The sequence below is a fragment of the Lampetra fluviatilis genome, chromosome 20 (assembly GCF_964198595.1).
Source record: "Lampetra fluviatilis chromosome 20, kcLamFluv1.1, whole genome shotgun sequence".
Lineage (NCBI taxonomy): Eukaryota > Metazoa > Chordata > Hyperoartia > Petromyzontiformes > Petromyzontidae > Lampetra > Lampetra fluviatilis.
In genome coordinates this window covers 2,910,850-2,931,328 of record NC_136294.1, presented here as the reverse complement: position 1 = coordinate 2,931,328, position 20,479 = coordinate 2,910,850, and the positions used below count along the sequence as shown (strand labels likewise).

Here is a 20,479-nt window from a genome sequence, read left to right as displayed (position 1 = left end):
TACTTGACGCTAACCCCATTGTTCGCACATTACATTACGCGCTAAAGGCTATAATGAAATTGAGTTTATTTGCTTGGGAGTTAATAGCACAATAAAAAAACGATAATTATAACACGGCCTCCGCTATTTGTGAATCATACAACTCGACGGGCGTTCGCAGAAAACATCTGCCAAAAGGGCAATGCTCGCACATATTCTTGGCATATATAATAGCTCATCAAATAATTAAGAGCAACATGATTCATAAGCCCCAAGCAATGTTCTTTATTGCACCCACAATAAATGGGTTAGATATAATCACGATGACATTCCCGAACAAAGGAAAGAACACACAGCAACGCAAACAATGTCCATCACATTTAATGTTACAATACAATATTGGAAAATTATATATCATTGTAGTCTTGCTTATATTTCATTCAACTTGGGACTGGCCCACGGGCCGCTGTTTTGCCTATGCCACTGCACTCGTCACACTAAACAATGCGCGTTTGATTTCTAAGCGGGATACAAGTCGAACTGGCGATAACATTATGCATGCACTGAGCGCCGTGCATTCAAAAATTGGGAACTGCGTAAACCAGCACACGAAAGAAAAAAAACTGTGCGTCTTTACTACCGTGCATCAATATGGCTACAGCGTAAATCTCTTTGCTTTTATTTGACAGTAAAGAGACGAAGGCAGCTGCAGCCTTAACCAGCACAACCACACCGCGGAGAGAGGGAGAGAAAGAGAACAAATAAATCTTACCATCAATACATTTGTTATGTTTCACAAAGCACAATAATGGATTTTTTCCCCCTCTCCATCCACCCTGTTGAAATCTTGCATTTCGGTCAGATTAATGAATCTTGGGGGGGTGAGGGGGTTTAAACCGGTTCGAAATAAATCTCGCTCTTTGTAAAGTTTGCAGCCGCAACCCAAGGTGCAAATTGCGGCAGCAAAGACCAGAGCGCTGCCCCCGTTATTCCACAATTTTCTGGATATTTATTGTGAAGTCGTCGAGAGCAACCAGCGGGAGCACGTGAAGGGTAGCGTTACGGGGTGGTGGATAATACAAACAAACAAAAAACGCGCCTGCGTCACCAAAATAAAACAGCACCCGTTTCGCGGTTGGTTTTTCGTTGCCATCTTTGTTCCGCCGCTAAGCCAAGCTACAGCACGACGCGTTGGTTTTTTTTTTTGGGGGGGGGGGGGGCGGGGGGGCGAGTGCAAAACAACTACGGCAGCGAAACAATAATAATAACAGTAATCCTAAAAAAAACACATTATTACGACTATTTCAGTTTTTTAGAAGAGAACAGCCGCCTAATGGTATTGAACATTAATAGCGCGAGAGGCTAGCAGCAGTTCAAAACAAAAGCCGTCTAAGAGCATGACAGCGAGCGCGTGAGGTGACCCTGCTTTCGTTGCGCGAAAACCATCTCGGGATGCTTTTTTTTTTGCCAGCAGGGCGGGTAGGGATGATATCAATGATTGCCGCGGCGTTATGCCAGCTGCCGCTCATCTCTTTAAACACGGTGGCCCCGATGTGGTTCATTCAATTCTTTGGCGCGCACGCTGCTGCTGCTGCCGCTGCTTAAGACTAGCAGCGCTAAAAAAAAAATGTACGTAAAAAATAAGAAATTAAGATGAACAAGTGTCCTGATGACTCTCTTTTGGCACGGGTATCTAAAACGCTACTTCCTGCTTTTACTTATTTTAGCTAAAAAATAAAACACATGCAATGACGGTCACACAAAAGTAAAACATAAAAGAAAAAAACATTTTTTTATTGTAAACCGAGACTACAAACGCTTTGCTGAAATGTAAAAGCAGTGGTAGCATACTGACGACGTGCCATGTAACACGGTGGTGAAGGTGGTGGCAGTTGTTGTTATTATTATTATTACGAAGCTGTTGTGTTATTTATTTTAACCCGAGAGTCAAGACACCTGCCCCCTGGTCATTGACGCGGTCAACCCGTGCGCTGGATGATGTGGACGCCGGATTCGGTGAAGACCGGTCCGCTCATCTCCCCCACTGTCATGGCGTACGACGCATCTTCAAACGGCTTCTGCATTTGGCCTGGTGGAAGAGGAAAGGGGCGGAAGGAACAAAGGGGTGGATCAGTCATCGACGGTTGTCCACTTTCCAACAGCTGCGAGACAGAATACAAAAAATGTATTCATACTGGAGGAATCCGATGAGCAATGAAGCTCTTTTTCGCAGATCTCCCAGTAGCTCAGAGCCACGCTGCAGGCACACACTCCCACGTTCACCAGGCGGCACAGTAAGATATTGAACGTAAACAAAGACCCCCCCCCCCCTGTGTTGCCTACACAAGCTGTTGGGGCAAGATCCAGCTGCTGATGTTCACACACCGCACCGGGTAGTCATTTAACAGACTCGATGTAGAAGGTCCCAGAACCAGTTCAGAGAAATCACTACTGACGTGAGCCGTGACCGGGAATCGAAATCGTAGCGCAATGCACTGACCACACCACCACCCGCAAGCACAAAAACAAAGATCCTCCGTATAGCCTTGAACAGACTGTTGGGCAAGTACACCCACCCCACCTTGAACATGATGGGGTGGGTGGCCAGAACCACGCTTGGCTGCTTTTGTCTCCCTAGTGGCAAAGTTTATATGTCACACCAGGTGCTCATTCGAGGCTGCGTCAACCTAGGGGAGGCCCATGACTGGTTCAGATAATCGTCAATGGTGTGGACCGTGAGCGTGAATCGAACTCGGGTTGTTGGGCTCGCAGCGCACCCGCATACACAGCACACGCAAACACGTTCCATGAACAAAAGGACACTTATTTTTTTAGGGACAGATTTAAAACCCTTGCTGTGCTGTAAAGGGCAAGCTGTACATTGCATAAACTAAATACTGCCCTATCTAAAATTCAACCTTCGTCACATTTGTGTGAAACTCTCACCCCCGCAGACGCCACACTGCAGCACGGACACATACGGACAGCTGGTGTAGAGCTTTGAGTGGGGCTGTTAAAATTACTTTGCCCACCAGCCCCCGCCTGCCCTCCCACCCACCCCCCAAAGTCCTCACTCCCTCTCTCCTCCTCCGATCTGTCACTACAATCCCATTTCACACCCGAAAAAATGAAAAATAACCTTGTCATATTTGAGTCTCAAAGCTGAAATGCCAAGTGAGCAAGTGAGGCTATACGGTCCTACACACTTTGAAAAAGAAGACAGGTCCAGTGATGTAGGCCCATTGGTGCGTTTCCAAACTGTGCACAACTGGTATAAAATTATTAAGCGCACTGAAGGCGCGAAAAGTGGTCGCTGGGCAGGAGGAGAAAGCGGCAGCGTCTGAGTCAGCCGAGCCGTGCATTTATGTCTCCGGCCTGCACTCACCCAGGTGCTTAAAATAATTGGATACAGAATGTTCCTCCAATCAATTTACCTCTCTGTAGTAAGTTCAGTTAAAAAGCTCACTGTGGGTTAGTGGCTTGTTTCCAAAGTAATATTCATTGAAATTGGTCGTGGGGTATGATGCAAGCTAGTTTTTTTTTGGGGGGGGGAAGGGGGGTTAAAATGTTTGAAACACAGCCGTGTAAATCATTTTGATGTCCGAAAAATAACCTTCATGGGCTCGTTATACATATATACGTAAGAAAAACAATGAAACACATTTGTCAATAACAGTGCCCGAATAACCGGCCTGGTGGCTCGGCGGGAGAGTGAGCCGGGCGCGCAATAGAAAGGTTGCGAGTTCACATCGTGTCTGGGGCTTTTGATTCAGAAACACGATCCCTCTGGACTTTGTAAAATAAGGACCATTTTAAAATCCTTTATATTAAGTTCACTTGCTTGCTTGCTTGCGCGCTTACGACCGTGCAAATCTTTCGGTCGTTTTTTTAACCCACTTCCCGTGATCCAATCGAGCTGACATTTTGCACACAGACTCGTTGTGCGTGACAATTTATTTTCGTGAAAATTTTTTCCAAAAAATGTACACTTTTTAGGATTTTTTTTTAATATTTAATTACCAATTGCTTAATGGTGGCAGGCAATCATCTAACCCATAGGTGGCAGCCATCTCAAGTCAGAGGACGAGAGGACTCTAGCCGCCCGTTTCAAAGACCAATGTGGGCTGGGTTGTGGCCCATTGAACACACATATAAAGGATTTATAGTGAAAAACTTTGTTTTTACGGGTAAATTTTTTCGTGCACCAAGTCAACAGCGGTTAGTCTTGAGGACAGACTTGTCCCCACCAATCGGCTCACTTTGGAATTTCCACCACCGGCTCGGGCTCGTTTGAGCAGGAGATCGCGTTGACTTTGAAAAGGAACAGGAGAAATGTAAAATAGGTGACGTTTTGGGCAGTGGCCCTTCTATTATATAGAAATGTTTCACCTTGAGCCCTGTGTTACTTTTCGATTTAAAGCTTTTGTGACTGCAGGGATTCATCTTCTTGGTTCTTTCGGTAAAGTCACGTAGAAGGGAAATAATAAAATAATAAAAATAGAACATAATAAAATAATTCTCACGACGTTTCGGCCACAACGCAAGCAGCCGTCCTCAGGTGAAGACCAGGTCTGTCGGGGAGATAGCGTCTGAGTGAAACACCACCACGCTTGGAGCGTATATTTAAGCTGGGTTGGAAGGGGGGAAGGGCGTCTCTCCCCAACAGACCTGTTCTTCACCTGAGGACGGCTGCTTGTGTTGTGGCCGAAACGTCGTGAGAATTATTTTATTGTTTTATTTTAATTATTTTATTATTTCCCTTCTACGTGACTTTACCGAAAGAACCAAGAAGATGAATCCCTGTGTTACTGACAAATATACGGAGTATATCTATTTGTGCTTGTGCACCAGTGACGATGCATGCTCGCAATTGTTACATTTTTATACGGAAACATTGGCAAATAAAAAAAAACCCAGAAGAAGAACCATTCAAATAACAATACGCTAATTATCCCGATAACTAGTTGACTAAAGTACATTTAACATCCACGGTTGTTGACATTCACAGCCGTGGGCGCACACAGCGGAATCTCTGGACTGCTTAATAACACGTGCCACATCCTTTTCAGGGCATTAGGGCAGACATGTCCATCATAAATTATTCATGGCGATGGGCTTCGGTGACCCCGCACCGAAGTAAGCGACACTGAAGGCGCGCGTTTCATCTGACAGCTCTTCCCACAAGGCCGGCCGGAAAGCCCGCCGCTGCGTGAAGAGCAACAGTGCCGCGCTGTCGACAATAATTTGCACGTTTCGGGAAACGTGGGAATGGGATCGCCGAAATGGTCGCAAAATCGGGTGGCTATTTCGGGCTCGTCACATCGATCACCGCTGCCAAGCCCCTTCCCGTCATCGCGGTTCCCAACAAGTAACGGAGCAAAGTTGCACGTAGCTGGGTAACAGCCCGTGCCGCCAAAAACTTCGGCCGTACATTTTACAAACAACGCGTTACCGGAGCCATAAATAAGAGCGGGCATCCATCTTCAAGATGACAAAGCACGTCGGCGCATGGCCTTTATAGCCATCTCGGCAAGAGCAGGTAGCACAACAGGGGTGGGGTAAAACGAATGGTGCTCTCCGGGAGAATCCGTTTGTTTACCAAACACGTAGATCTATTTCACATAGGTCCGAAGCCAATGTCCATTTGTCAAGCTCCTGGCAAATGCAATACCCACCCTCGCATTCACATTTTTGCAGTTTGGTGCAATTCCTAGGCCGAGACAGGCTTAGCTTGATGGCCAAACGAGATTAGTTTCAAAAAAATGTCCTGAAATTCGATTTATTTCTGACCACAAACACAAATCCTCCTCTTAGGGAAACATGCAGAGAACCATCACTTAATTTCAATTAATCCTGCCAGGTTCTCAAAGCCAGTTCAATCTCTCTATACACGTAGACTAAAAAAAAAACAATGTCACGGCACGCCTTGAAAAACAATCTCTCAGCTTGCCCTTTGCTTCGCAGACAACGCAGCCACGGTGCATTTTACATTTTACCCAGCTATATGAGCGTGCACCGGAGCTCTGCACAGACACAGCAATGCACTTGGCTCTCTCCACCGCCACTCACAAGAGAGTCAATTGTTTTCCTGCGACAATAATGGAGCGCTTGCAAGTGTCTTTGGGGCACCACTCATTCACCTGCAGACATTCTGAGTGTGTCCGACAATGAGCCATTTCTAACGGACAAAGCGTGGAGGGTGTCATCTGCTCCGAGTGTAGCAAGTACACCGTTCAGTTCCAACGAGGCTATGGTGGGAATTGGCTGTAATCATTTGCAAATGTGGTTGCATCCAGCACTTATCGTCTGCTTCGGGATATTATTGTAAGTAAGACTTAACAGTTCAGAGTATTTAGCTGCTGTAACTGTCCACGTGATAGGTCACTTAGTTGAGCTGTCAGGTGTGACAAGGCAGCTCCCAAAAAAAGAGCTAGACCGCTCAATGGGCCTTACCTGGTGAAATAAAAAAGAGTGACTTTAGTTTAGCTGCCATGTTAATGGCGGAAACAGGGCTGTTTCCGAAACGTTGTTGCTCCAACAATTGACAGGGAGTGGGGATAAGTCTAGGCAGCGGATTGATCAAGCGCCGTGAATGTAATTAAATGCAGTGATATCTAATGCATAGTAATTCGTGACAAAATTTCACAACCGCTTAATAAGCATTCTCTGCCAGGACAGACGTCTTGAGGGTATTAAAGCACCGACTTTAATTCTGCAGCATAAGGCACTCACAACAAAAGTTAAGTTGCATAGAAATAATTAAATATACCTGTGCCAGAAAACTATAATTTCATAAATTTAATATGTGCACCGCCGCTGCGGTCTTTTAGGGTAGCGCAACGCATTTCACAAATGGCTCGTTCAGTTGAGTAATTACCAGACTGGCAGAGGGCGGTCACTGTGTATTGCATGAAGTTATGCGAACTGGGAGGTCGCTCCTTCTCCTCTGCTGCGTGTACAGGCTGGTTCCTCCAGCCGTCCGTGCTGTGGATGCCTCATCTACGTTCGAATCCAGGCCTCAAAACCTTTTTGTCTCTTCTCCTGCCCACAGAATAAATATATAAGGACGCACCTTTTCCATAGGAAGCCCATGTCCCTCTGTGTTTGTCCGGCAAATTGAGATGCGTTTGCATTTAGACGCTGTATAAAATCGCAATTGAAATTTTAACTGCAACGGCAGCGAAACATCAAGGTACTCAAATTTAAAATGTTGTGGGTTTACTGTCCAACACACTGGCATGCTGAAGTAGTAACGTTTTGTTGACATGACAAACCTTACTAATTGTCTGTGCCAGGTGGTGGTGGGTTAACGACACAGTTGCATTTACGCGCTTTAACCCAAAGGAATTCTTATTATGAAAATTTGGTCGCGAAAGCGTTGAATTTCAACGACAGATTCACGCAGTGGACGGCAACGCTGTGGAGCCACCACTGTGGGACCTATCTTCGTGACAAATGTCTTAAAAGCCCAACAGCAAAGCTGCACTTTGCTATGCTGACAAAGAGGACGATGGCCGGTGGGCGAGAATAACTACCGAGAGGGCAGCCAAAGGAGGCAAAGTGCGCGCAAGAGGACGTAGACCACGGAGATGGAGCATCGAGATAAGTCTGCGTGCTGGTGCCGGATGAACTGTTGTAATGAGGGACAATGAAGGATGGCGAAGACTTGGGGGAGGCTTTTAACATCTGTGGATTGATCGCAGCTGCTGATGATGATGATGCGGAAGATAAATGACCACCGAAAATATATTACTCAAACCACATTAACGCAACGTGGAAACTCAACTGCCGCACAAAGTGATGAATGAAGACGTACAAGCAAGAGGCAGCACTTGTACAGTAGCATTTTGCTTGTGGCAAAGTTCGTAACAATATAAAATGATTACAAAAAATCCTGAAGTTTTATTAAGCACAGTTTCCCACCGCAAAGTATAAAGTAGCGGAATTCATCTAAGTACTCCGTGCTTCCATTTAGAAACATACAAATCACAACTAAAACTCCTTAATAAACTCCACCAGCTGCCAGGATAGATTCACGGTTGTGGCCGCATTATTCAACTGCATGGACAGAGGCCAACCGTACAAGCACGAATATTTCCAATTTGCAAAACATTTCACCAAATAGGCGGACCTTTCCTGGATTTAAGTCACAGCTGCTAAAATGAGTTCCAAGTCTATTTTGTTCAAAAAGGTGAGAATTCAAAGAGACCAGGATAAGTCTCATTTGCAAGATTGACCAAGGAGCATTGCGGCAATGCTCACCCCCTCTTTATTGCTCTGATCCCATGGTGGAAATTCCACATTCCTATGATGGGGCCTGAGACGATCGATAAGACAACCACTGTTGACTTCCTTCCCCCCCCCATTGTGGTACACGTTTTTTTTTATCAACACAGCAAGGAATGGTGTGCTGAGTAAACTCCGAACCAGGAGTTGTGACCTTCCGATTGCGAACCGCTCGCTTTCGTGCCGAGCCACCTGGCTGGCTCCTAGGAGAAGAAAGCTTATTGGCCGATAAATGTAAGCAATTATCGTGCGCAACACTTACCGTTTTGGAGTTTGTAAAGCATAATTGACAAAGACCAAGGTCCAAGAAAACTCAGATGAATCATGGGGACAATATCTTACTGAGCGGAAGAGAGGACAAGTGTAAATGTCAATGCATTGTTTTGATCGGTGCATTTTCCCACAATTGACGAGGTCCCGATGTCTCAGGAAGACTTGCACGTTTCCCAGGACAGCAAACTTTAAAAGGAGCATTTCCTAGGAAAACCGGAACAGTTGGCGACCCTACAATGAATGAGGACATTTAGCTGTACCCTGCGGTCAAAACCTATTTCTAATGCGTTTGCCTGTCCAGTTACATCCCTAGAATGTATCCCCTTGTTCTGCTCTCTCAGACCAAAAGCTAAGGTCTATCGAGCCAATCAGAGAACACCTTATTACATCCATGGGTTATAAGGATGACGGCACGACCAAGAGACACTGACTGCCATTGGTTCATTCAAATTGCGCCGATATATCTGTGGCAACCGGACCCATCCAAGTTAGCCCCCTGTGGAGGGGGGGGGGGGGGGGGGGTCTGGGACAAATCCTTTGTGCGCGTACCCCCACACACGTCACGAATATAGCACAATCCGACCGCGACTTGATGTGAACCCATTTTGCCCGTTTCAAGTTGCAGGTTTACACGGTCGGTAACGAAAGACCGCAGCAGCATGTCTGGGGCGGATGTGAAGAGGTACGAGATAATGTATCTACATCTTAAGGGTTCTGCATTATTAATGACTGGGTCGGTGACAGGCTGTACAGTACACGTGTACCCTGCCCAAAGACACGTACCCGCCAATTGACGAACGCACAAACACACACCTAGAAGATAAAATACCCAGAACGTACATACCTACCTATGAGGGCGAGTACTTGTAAAGGTCAATATAATTTTAATGAGAGAATATGAAATGAAATAACATAAATTACAAAGGAATGAATAGGAGGAAACGCGATTGCTGGGGGCTAGGATTATTAAACAAATTGCCTATTTTAAATGCAATTGCTGGGTTATTTGAACTGGAGAATGCATTGATATTACTGTGCTCCCTAAGCTATAAATTTTGCTTCGCCTATTCGTCTGCTGATCTATTTGTTTTCACACCTTAACACACACCGTGCGCTCTTTGGAGCAGTAAATTCCGATGATTTGTTGAAGAACACACTTCCCCCCCCCCCCCCCCCCAGTGCGAAAAATGGAAATTATCCAAGGTGGAAAGTATTCCCATCCAATGTTTCGTAAAGAGAATGGGGGCACTGCCCGTGTAGCGACTGCTGTAATGCGAAAGCCTTCGCCGAGTCACAAGACGATATCCTATGGAGGGTCCTGCTGCACCGCCGATTAGCACGGTGGGCTACGGACGGTGCTAAAGAAATCCAACATGCGTACACGCATACAAAGGGATATAGGACCAATTGCTCAGCGAGTAGAGTTCCTTCTCAAGCATGATAGCAACACTTTAGCAACGCCGGTCCGCTCGAAGGGGGTTGTAGGTAGCTGTGGCCTAGGGCCAGTTCAGATATCAGTCACACATTGTGTAAGCAAGTCGCGGCTGCGAATCAAAACTCAGGACACTGGGTAATGCACTAACCACTGCGCCACCACTCCAGTCCTATCCCCGCATTCATAAATCATTAATATAAGAACTTGATACCTTACAGTAAATTCCAAACGACGAACCATTGCTTTAAATAAAACATTGCACACGTTTTAAAGCCTCCAATTGACGCTGCAGTAAACAACATAAATATTTATTGAATTTAGTTGGAGCTCGTGCATTAAATAAGTGTTGCAAAATTGCCTCTTTCCCAATCAAAAGAGTCGTCTTTTTGTATTAAACAAAACAAAAGGCTGAAATCAGCAAATGCGAGCTGACACGCTGCTAATCACTCGCAAGCGTTGAAAGTTGCTGCGGACTACAGGAGTCAGAACACATTTACCTCTCTAGAAACATTGCCTGCATTGGGAAATGACAAAAAAAAACCCTTTACAACGAAACACCGTTTAGTTTTTTAATGGCAACGGTTTCCAACTAACTGCACGATGCAAAGATCTACCCGCTGGCGGGGGAGACTTGGACATGACGAGTCGCCTGCAGGGATGATGGGGCAGTGGTCAAGACTCACTTTTCGATTTAAGGCTTTCGTGACTGCAGGGATTCATCTTCTTGGTTCTTTCGGTAAAGTCACGTAGAAGGACTTTACCGAAAGAACCAAGAAGGTCAAGACTCACGTCGGAGAGTACGTCCACAGTGGGAGATCGTCATTGCCAGCTGCCATCAATCCACCACTGGATTTAGACCTCCCTAAGTTGTTGCCATCATTGACAACACTGGTCAACACACTTTTTCTGGCATAAGGTATTCCAACGGTTTTAAGGTCATTTTGGGATGCTGATTCCAAATCTGGCATCAGTTTTTTGTCTACCACATCAGGTTTTTGAGATATCAAATATTGCATTTTCAATAAAAACTGCAGAAAAAAAATATTAAATAAATGTGGATATCTACATAAAATGATATTATAAACACACTATCCTAAAAATACAGCACCATATTTTAACACTAAAGCAGTCACTGACTCACAACAACTTGCAATCATAAGTGATAGAGTCAATTTCGGGTAAAATCAATGAAATGGGGTATGCCCATAGCATAAAAATGAGATGTGATAGAGCAAATCTGAGATCAGATTTGGAATCAGCACCCTCAAATTAGTCTAAAACAGCTGCAAAAGTCCAGGCCAGAAAAAAAAAAAATTGTTGACCAGTGCAATCCCCCAGTGGAAATGGAAGGAATTCAATGGGCTCGCGTGCAGGCGTGACATCGCAAGGCTGTGAGGGATGGCAATGACTTGGGGAGGCCTTCTTTCAGCAGTGGGTAGATCATGGCCGACGATAATGGTGATGACGTCATCACTTTCTGGCACTATTGACATACTTCTAGATTTGAAGCTTTCGTGACTGCAAGGATTCATACTCATGGTTTTTTCGGTAAAATTAGTAAAAATAAAATAATAAAAATCACGACGTTTCGGAGGCAACACAAGCCTCCATCATCAGGTGGGACCATCACGGCCAGATTTGCTGTATCAAGTGATACAGCTGTATCAAGTGATACAGCAAATCTGGCTGTGACGGTCCCACCTGATCAAGTGATGCAGCAAATCTGGCTGTGACGGTCCCACCTGATGACAGAGACTTGTGTTGCCTCCGAAACGTTGTGATTTTTTAATTAAATGTTTTACCTACGTGACTTTACTGAAAAAACTAAGAGTACTATTGACATACGACTAACACTCATCACCCTGTTAACCTTCACAATAAAGATTCAAGCAGTTGCCATGTATGAGCTATGGGGACTATATCCGTAAAATTAAAATGTTTCTGTTCCCAACTAGCGTCTCAATAAAATCCGTCGGTGTTTATTTTGACGGGCCAACGCTTGAGCTACTAAAGTGCGTCTCCATGTTAGACTCTGCGCTAAGGTGCCTCTGGCCTTCGTAGCGATATTGAGGTTGGTACCCTTGTAGAATGCTACTGTCCGTGGTTTTGAGCGCAAGATTTATGTCTCAACTGAAGGCAGAACCAGAGGCACGTGGGCAGGCCCCTGCGTTTTGCCAGCAAGCACTTTCTCATCCACAACATGACAGCACCATTGATCTCCTTCTCGCAGTTCTACAAGAAAACATTTATGGGAACGTATATTCTACATTTTCAAACATTGAAAAACTCACTTAGAAGATATATGTCAAGGACATGCTATGGGCAAGAAATCAAACCGGCACAATTGATTTTTTTTTTAAATATATGAAAAAAGCCAAAAATGTAATACAATCAGACTTAAACAAATGGCTGCAGTGCAGCTGCTGACCTACGCGGTTCGAGATGTCCTTGTGTTTGACGCTAACTGTGCACGTTTGTGCCGTTCCATTATGTAAATTGAGCCCATTACCGGATGGCATAGAAAGTACCAAATCTCATCAGATCTCAGAAGCGAAGCAGGTTTGAGCCTGGATAGCACTCCGATGGTCGACCCCCATGTACGGAATTAGGTGTCACAGCATGCTGCGAGGCTCCCTTGTCAGCAGACAGCAGTGCAGCAACATCCAATGTTGTACCGTGCTATGCTCCAACTTCTACGCTACTTGCTTTCGCCAAACCCCCACTGACAAGCGTGATGATGAATGGTCAACTAACCTTGATGACTTGCATGGTGTGGGGAGGCACTCATCCAGCAGTGGATTGGCAAATCAGCCGTACGTGTATACTATTGATTACAATTCGTGAATTTGGTATTCGCCCCATTCTTTTAGAGTATTTGGCTGCAATAAGTGTCCACATGATAAGCCACTTCGTTGAGCTATCATTTGTGGGCAGATGGCTTCTGAAAAAGAGCTACATAGCTCAGTTGGCCTTACCTGGTAAAATAGAAAAATAGTAAAATTTACTTACAGCGCTCGGCTATCTCTAAGGCACGATGTATCGACGGGTAAAAGTCTGCCGGTAGGGGGCGATGTTGTTACGTGGTTTTATCCAATTCGTCAAATCCGGTAATTTGGGGATACTTGTGAAACTTCAAAGTTTTTGACTGTGACGCCAGCACGCGTGGCCTCCTTCCCCCGTCACTCCTCTATCCCTACCACCATGGCCACCGTTCCCGTCAACGCCGCTCGTTGACCCCTCCACCCGCGTTTAGGACACGGTCTGCCAGACCGACTGCGTCATCTCACCCGTACTGTGCTCAACCACCGCATGGCATGGAGAGCTGCGGCGCAGTTGAGCCGACACGCCGAGACCCAGGGTTCGAATATTAGTTTCAGCTGCCCGTGATTCAACTGTGTTCTCAAGTGTAGTGGGATGATAGTCTCGATCACTGGGCATTACATTTTTCATTTTCAAAACGCTTATCTTTTCTGTTTCTTCCCTCGCACTTCACCACTTTTGAATTCCCTCCCATCGTCTCTTTTCCCCAAGCTCTCATAACATTGCTTAATATAAGAAACGTATTAATAACTCTTATCTGTTACAACTTTGTTCTAATCTGATGCTGGCCGCTTGACGTTTCGCTTCGTGAGTTTGCATGCGGCAAGCGTGTCAGAATCTGAACATTTATTTATACCGGAGGAATCCGATGAGCTATGAAGCTCTTCTTCATAGACGTCCAGTGTACATGAAACCGCCACCACCTCCGTGCTACTCACCTCTGCTGAAGAATCCCAAGTCTCCCCCTTTCTTGGCCGAGCTGCAGTCGCTGTACTTGGAGGCGAGCTCCTCGAATGGCACTTCTCCGGACCGGATTTGCCGGATGTATTCTGTCCGACAACGCAGGACGAGCGGCGTTGGTGGGGGGAGAAAGATGATTCACATCTCTGAGGTGAAGGGTAAAGGTGCAGTCCTGCAATTGCTTGCTCACGCCACTACTACCGGAAGGGCCTCCGCTGGAGGGAGCTCCGGAGAGTCCCTCTAGATGATATTTGGCCTACTATTCTACGCTGGCCAGACTCCTTGGAAGAGGGGGGAGTACCCACGATTAACCACGCCACTTGTGACCTGCCAATCGAATTTAATGTGGTGTGCATAAAGCCAAATGAAAAACTCGCCAAAACCCATCAAACTATTTCCCCTTTCCAAAACAGACATTTATCAATGCTGTGCTGGATGTCTCAGTCACACGTGGAGAGGCCTTAATCCAGAAGTGGATAGATCATGGCTAATGGAGAACCTGTTATGTTATTGCACAGTGTATTTTTTTTTTAGTTTACAACCCTTTTCCAATTTACTGCCGGATTGAAGGACTCTCCAACGAATATCAAAGGGGTTATTTGACCATACTTCACCATTCTGGTCAGTGCGGGGGGGAGGCGGGGGTAGCGGGCAATTTAAGAAAATGGCCTCATTGTTTGACACGCCGCACTGAGTGATCAGACTGAATTGATGACCTCTGAATTGCAAGTCCAGCGTGCTGACCATTACACCGCAGCAGTACACCTAATGACGCTACCAAGAAAAATACCCTCGACGTATCAAGATAACATAACATGCCAGGTGGCATTGGTAGCAGCAACACATCCTGCGCTAATTGCATTGTGGAAATAGGTGCAATTCGTAGTGATTTTGGAGTTAATGTCATTGAATCGATATAAAACATTGAGGCACAACTCAAGGACTGGAGGAATGGACATGTCCACTAACAACTACATTACCGTAGTAATTATGAGCGGTAAATAGGTTTAAAAAAAAATGTCAATGTGCTTTTGTACGTGTGCGTTTTAATATCACAATCTAGTTACATTTAACAAAGGCCTCACAAAAAAAAAACTAAAATCAAGAATATTCCAAGCAAGCAACACCCCCTTCTGCACGTCACGTGTAACTGCAGTTAAAATGTTGTGCATAATTATAGAACTGAACCGATGTCTCCTTTTCTCCATCGGGAAGGACAACTACATTTGATTTTGTTCCCCCCCCCCCCCCCAATTCACCTTAAGCCGAAATTCCAAACCCAATTCATCACGCCGCAATGAGCCAATAGCGCAAGTGGTCTCGTACAGAGATTTACCGTCGCATTCATGGCAGCTGACACCCCTGGCAATGTGTGACAAATTGCTAGTGCTTGAGAGTGTCAGGATAGGTGGTATTGGGTGGAGTGTCTTAAAAAAGGATTGGTGGTGTCCAGCGAATGAAGCATTGCCTCGTTAGGTGCCCTGAATGTACCTTTAACATTGGAAAGCCGGCGCTAATGAGGAGCAATGCCTACAGCTAAAAATATCCACATAAATGGGTCTCTTTAATTAATCTGCTTCTCCGGCATAATTGCAGGCATTAATCACGAACAAGTACTTCTTGTTGAAATGCCATCATAAACATCCCATATTGCCTCCCAAAGAGTAATATTAACTATAAGAAATCCCGTACAGCACGCGCGCGGGAAACAAAATTACATTTTCAACTTTGTGACACTGAACAAAGTTAGTCAACCCTTATTTTACAAATTGGTCCTGAAGGTCAGGTGTGTCCAATAGAGAAAACTGGATTATGAACAGATTTCTGTCCAATACAATTTACATCTATCGATGTTGTCTGACACGCGCCAGCTTGTAAAAACCCGGGGGCTGCAAATAGACGAGCAACGCATTGGTGGGGTAGCATTTTGCTTTGTGAGGGTCAAATAGGATTTTCAAATACCTTTGGTGAACCATACGTCAACACACACCTCACTCACTGCACTACAGCGTTGCGATGTTAAAAATGTTTTACCAGGTTAGGCCTGCTGAGCTGTATAGCTCTTTTTTGACGATGCGAACAGGCCACAAATGATCGCTCAACGAAGTGGCTTATCATCACGTGTAAAATGTATAACAGCCAAATAATCTTTAAACGCATGTATTTAAATGTGGAGGAACTGGAGGACCCGGAGAAAAATCCACGCGACTAAATATTCCCCCTCTTTTACCTGATTAGTGCGTTAAAGTGCGTACCTCCATTAATAATTATCGTTTACTGGCAACTTTCTAAGTGATAGGCATCATGTGGCCATGGAGCTTATCACCCCCTTTCCACTGTAGCTGATCTCAACCTAGCCCAGCGCAGGACCCTCGCCGTGCGGGTGTTTTTTTCCAAGGGCTATTTGTCGTGGTTCGATAGAAACCGAATGTGGTTCGGACCCAAAAAGGGTCATGGGCAGATCTGACGACGCATTGCGTGCGACGTCAGTTCACTGCAAAGGACACAGCGTCACCGTGTAAACTACTGTGCCCGCGTCTCGACTCGCTCATTGCGAGCGATGTGAAAAGCACGGCTCTGCTTCGGCAACGTAAAAATAACCTGAGATGGCCTCGGCACAACTCAGTTGTACCGTGGCAAAACTAAACTGTATCCGGAGAAAAATCCACACGACCTGAATACTTCCTGTATACCAGGCGGGGTAGTTCACATCTCGCCACCGCGGCGTATTTTAAATGAAGTTGCGGACCATATATGGCCCGTGGGCCATAGGCAGGCACCCCACGCCCAGGGGAACAAACTCAACCCGCAAACGAGGCTCGCAGGGGAAAGAGGGCATCGCGTCAGCCATCCTGGCCACCCTCACCCTGCAGGATGGAGACGGCCTCATCCTTGGAGCGAGTGATGTGCTCCTCGCGCCACGAGGATGGCCTCCGCGAGCCGCTGTGCTTCACCAGCAGGTGAGAGCAGCGCACCTGGGAGGGCTCGTCACCGCGGCTGCCCCCCTCCGGCCGCTCCCATTGGCTCGAGTTGGTCACGTGGTTGAAGTAGTAAACGCGGCCTGCGGCGCACGGCGAGAGGCCACGGGAAGCGTCAACCGATCGCGCTTCAGACGTAAGACAACGGAGAGTCATTACACGTGCCGAACGTGACTGCGTGTGGTGTGAATAATAAGTGTGGAGTGGTAGCTGAGTGCCAGCCACAGCTAACATGAGGGGTGAATGATATATATGGGCCGGTTCTTGGCCTACCCCCCTCCTCACTAAGCAGCATGGTGAAGTATGGTCAAATTCCTGTGATCAACGTGGCGTGGGGAGGTCTTTAGCTGGCAGCGGAATGACAAAAAGGGCTGTAAAATTATGTTTAATACAATTTATCAATTATTATGCTTGTTTACCCAGGAAAGACTCAAGAGTCTAATGACTCTTTTTCAGAAGGGTCGTGCCAAGTTTTCGCAGTGTGGGGCGATTATTGGTATGTAGATTCCTATTGAGTAAGAGGGTACCTTTTAAAATTTGTGAAAACTGAACCATGACGGGAGCACACAATTTTTAAGGTTAATGTAACACAGTATTAATCAGGGTGGCTGCTGGATTCGAAATGTGAACCTCTGCAATAAGCGGCGAATGCGCCATGTCGCTTACGGTCATTACTTTTAGTAGGTGAAATTACAAAAAGTGCGTGTCGTTAGGTATACTACTTTTATATTTCACAAAAACGCATCTTTTTCCCGAATTCTATCCCGATTGTTCTTGGTGCCATGTAACGAGACATTGTATCCGCTCGGATCTCTCAGAGCATTGCAACCTTACGTGTTAACGAACAGCTCATGGAAGTGGATATCATAGAGCTACCACTGACATCAAGTGGCGTCTAATCCACACAACAGAGGGGCACAGCACTCTTCCCACAAACTTCTTCACGTGACATTAAATTGCAAATAAAACGCTCCGAGACGTTTCGTTACACTATACACGAGCACAATATACACACAATTCCAGTCAAATTAATTCACAACTAAGGTACGGAATCAAATTCTATGGGATTATCATCTTTAATGCAGTCATTGGTGACTAGGTTGGGACCATCGACTTTCACTAAAATTGAGAACCCAGTTTAATCACAGGTGGGGCTGTCTGGATTCGAATCCAGGATCTCAGCTCAGGGTTCTGGACCTCTATGATACTTGGCCAGCCTCCCCGGTGTATAATGACTTTAACAAAACATTCTTCCCTTAAGGTGGCAATATTAGCCGTCACTGTTGTGGGATTTGATTTTTGCTAATGTTATGTTTGTGTTGGGTTTCCTGAAAATACTGCATTGTTGACCACATCCCACAAATGTCAACGTGCTTTGGAACTGTGCATTTTGAAAGTCGCTTACAAAAAAACAACAACCATGATTAGGGTTATTAAACACTCTTTAATGTATTTTATAGTGACGTTTATTACATTTATACTTTCATTACATATCAGTCGTGTGGAATATGGAGCATTAAATGGCCAAGCAGCGAGATGTTTCATCACCTCCTTCTCAACCAAGGGATATCCGCGTGAAAACACGTGTTTCCTAATCCCCTTATGTGGAAGCATACAGAGTTCCCAGGCTGCAATTTGGCATCAACCCAGTGGAATTTGAAGTCGTAGGCGAGCTTGCCTGGTGTATCCCAGCCCCTGCATAAATGCCAGGTACTGTGTAAACAAATTGTCTAGAAAAGCATGATGACTTAAACATGACCGACTCTTTTAAGCGCCCCGGATGACAAAATATAAGCCAAACACAGAAACGCCCAATGGACAGACCCGGCAGTGACATTTCACAACACAGATGGAGTCGTCTTATGCCAGATGGCCCATGCCAAGGCAATAACTTATTTTGCTTCCAAATGGGCACTAGATTTCCAAAAGGCCCGATTTGGGCCACTCAAAAAGGGCAATATTAATGGTTCCCAAAAGGGTCTAATTCCTCTGGTTAAATTACAGACATTGCAATTGAAAAAAATGGATTGCCTACGCTCTGCTGTGCCTACCGGAGAGCCATGTCCCAATGCACATATATTGCACATGTTGACAAGATGAAAACAAGTATATAAAGTTCCCCCATAATCGAATGTATGTTATGTGGTGCTGAACTGCATTTTTTGGCCAAGCCATTGATGATGTTTCTACGACGAGTGGAAAACTACCCTTGCCTTTCCACTCTGTGGTCCAGGCCTAAGGAAGTGCTGCTCACCTGGTGAGCTGTACTAGATGCATCTCAAACCAGCGTGATGATGAGTCCACGACCACTGCCATTACCACCACCACAACCATCATCACATATACACCCCCATAACCACAAAAACATCACCATCATCACAACCACCCCCGTCATTACATCATCACCACTCCCATTATCACAACCACCATAGCATGTTCATCATCACAATCACCACCTTCACCACAATAATAATCCCTATTAACATGACCCTGGTCATGACCACATTCACCATCACCACCCTCACAACCTCAACCAGCATCATTATCCTAACAATCGCAATCACCACCCCACCCACCATCAAGTTAACAATCATGCCATCACCAACATAACCACCAACATCAACACCTAAACAACTATTAATTACGCCAACATGAACACAACATTCACCATTACAATGATCAATATTACCACAACTATTATAATCATCCCCTAAATCACCCCACGTCACCACAACAACCATCCCCTCACCAACATCACCACCACCACCTTTAAGAGCTACCCCCATCACAACCATATCACCAACATCGCCACCACCAACGTCATCATCACCATCACACATCGCCACGATCATCATCACCAGCACCACCACCATCACCACAACAACCTTTAGAGTTATCCCCATCACATCAACCAAATCACCAACACTGCCATCACCGACATCATCACCACCATCACCAAAAACACCACCACGATAACCATCACATCACCAGAACCACCATCATTACTGCAACAACCTTTAGAGCTACCCCCAATCACATCAACCCTACCACCAACATCGCCATCACCAATATCACCACCACCAAAAACACCATCACTATAACCATCACATCACCACCACCACCACCAAAACCTTTAGAGCTACCCCCAATCACATCAACCCTACCACCAACATCGCCATCACCAATATCACCACCAACAAAAACACCACCACTATAAACATCACATCACCACCACCATCACAACCTTTAGAGCTACCCCCATCACATCAACCCTATCACCAACATCGCCATCACCACCATCACCACGGACCATGCTGCAATGCAGTACAGATGGGGGTGGGGCCAGACATTGTAACCAGCGCCCTCCATCTATCTGGTAGGCGCTAAGGGAGGGCTACCGAGGCTCTCCCCGAACATTGGAGGGGGGGTGAAGGGAGGGTTTCCCTTCCTCTCGCAGATGACCGCCACCTCGTCGCGTCTGCTGCTTTACCGGAGCTGCGGCTCGTCCGTTTCTCCCATCCCTGCGGCAGTGACTCTGCTTCATCCGCCATGCCTGACACACACAGCCGCTTGAGTAAACATCGGCGCGGCGTTTCGCGCCTGCACTTTCGCGCGCGTCAACGAGGGTGGGGGGGGGTCACTCATTCACCAACACAGGCCGTGTGATTTCGTACGATTTTTGTGCCCCGCCAAAAAAAATATGAATGAACGTTAAATTGCTATTATATGTATATCTGGCAAAAGTTGC

General features: G+C 45.8%; 1 protein-coding gene across 1 annotated transcript; it reads right to left on the bottom strand.

The window, feature by feature from the left end:
* Window positions 1-344: 344 nt before the first annotated feature.
* On the bottom strand, window positions 345-20,330 carry PIN1 (peptidylprolyl cis/trans isomerase, NIMA-interacting 1). Its single transcript, XM_078865368.1, has 4 exons — window positions 20,222-20,330; window positions 16,620-16,814; window positions 13,732-13,842; window positions 345-2,068 (listed from the first exon to the last, which is right to left on the bottom strand). Exons 1-4 carry the CDS (start codon window positions 20,280-20,282, stop codon window positions 1,959-1,961), a joined length of 477 nt encoding a protein of 158 aa, XP_078721494.1. The 5' UTR covers window positions 20,283-20,330; the 3' UTR covers window positions 345-1,958.
* Between the last annotated feature and the right edge of the window lie 149 nt (window positions 20,331-20,479).

Excerpts from the sequence above, each read along its gene's own strand:
- PIN1 (XM_078865368.1), bottom strand. The coding sequence starts at position 20,282 with ATGGCGGATGAAGCAGAGTCACTGCCGCAGGGATGGGAGAAACGGACG. Across the intron at positions 16,815-20,221 it reads ACGGACGAGCCGCAGCTCCG|GCCGCGTTTACTACTTCAAC; the intron begins GTAAAGCAGCAG and ends CGTGCGCCGCAG. Across the intron at positions 13,843-16,619 it reads GGCCGTCTCCATCCTGCAGG|AATACATCCGGCAAATCCGG; the intron begins GTGAGGGTGGCC and ends GTTGTCGGACAG.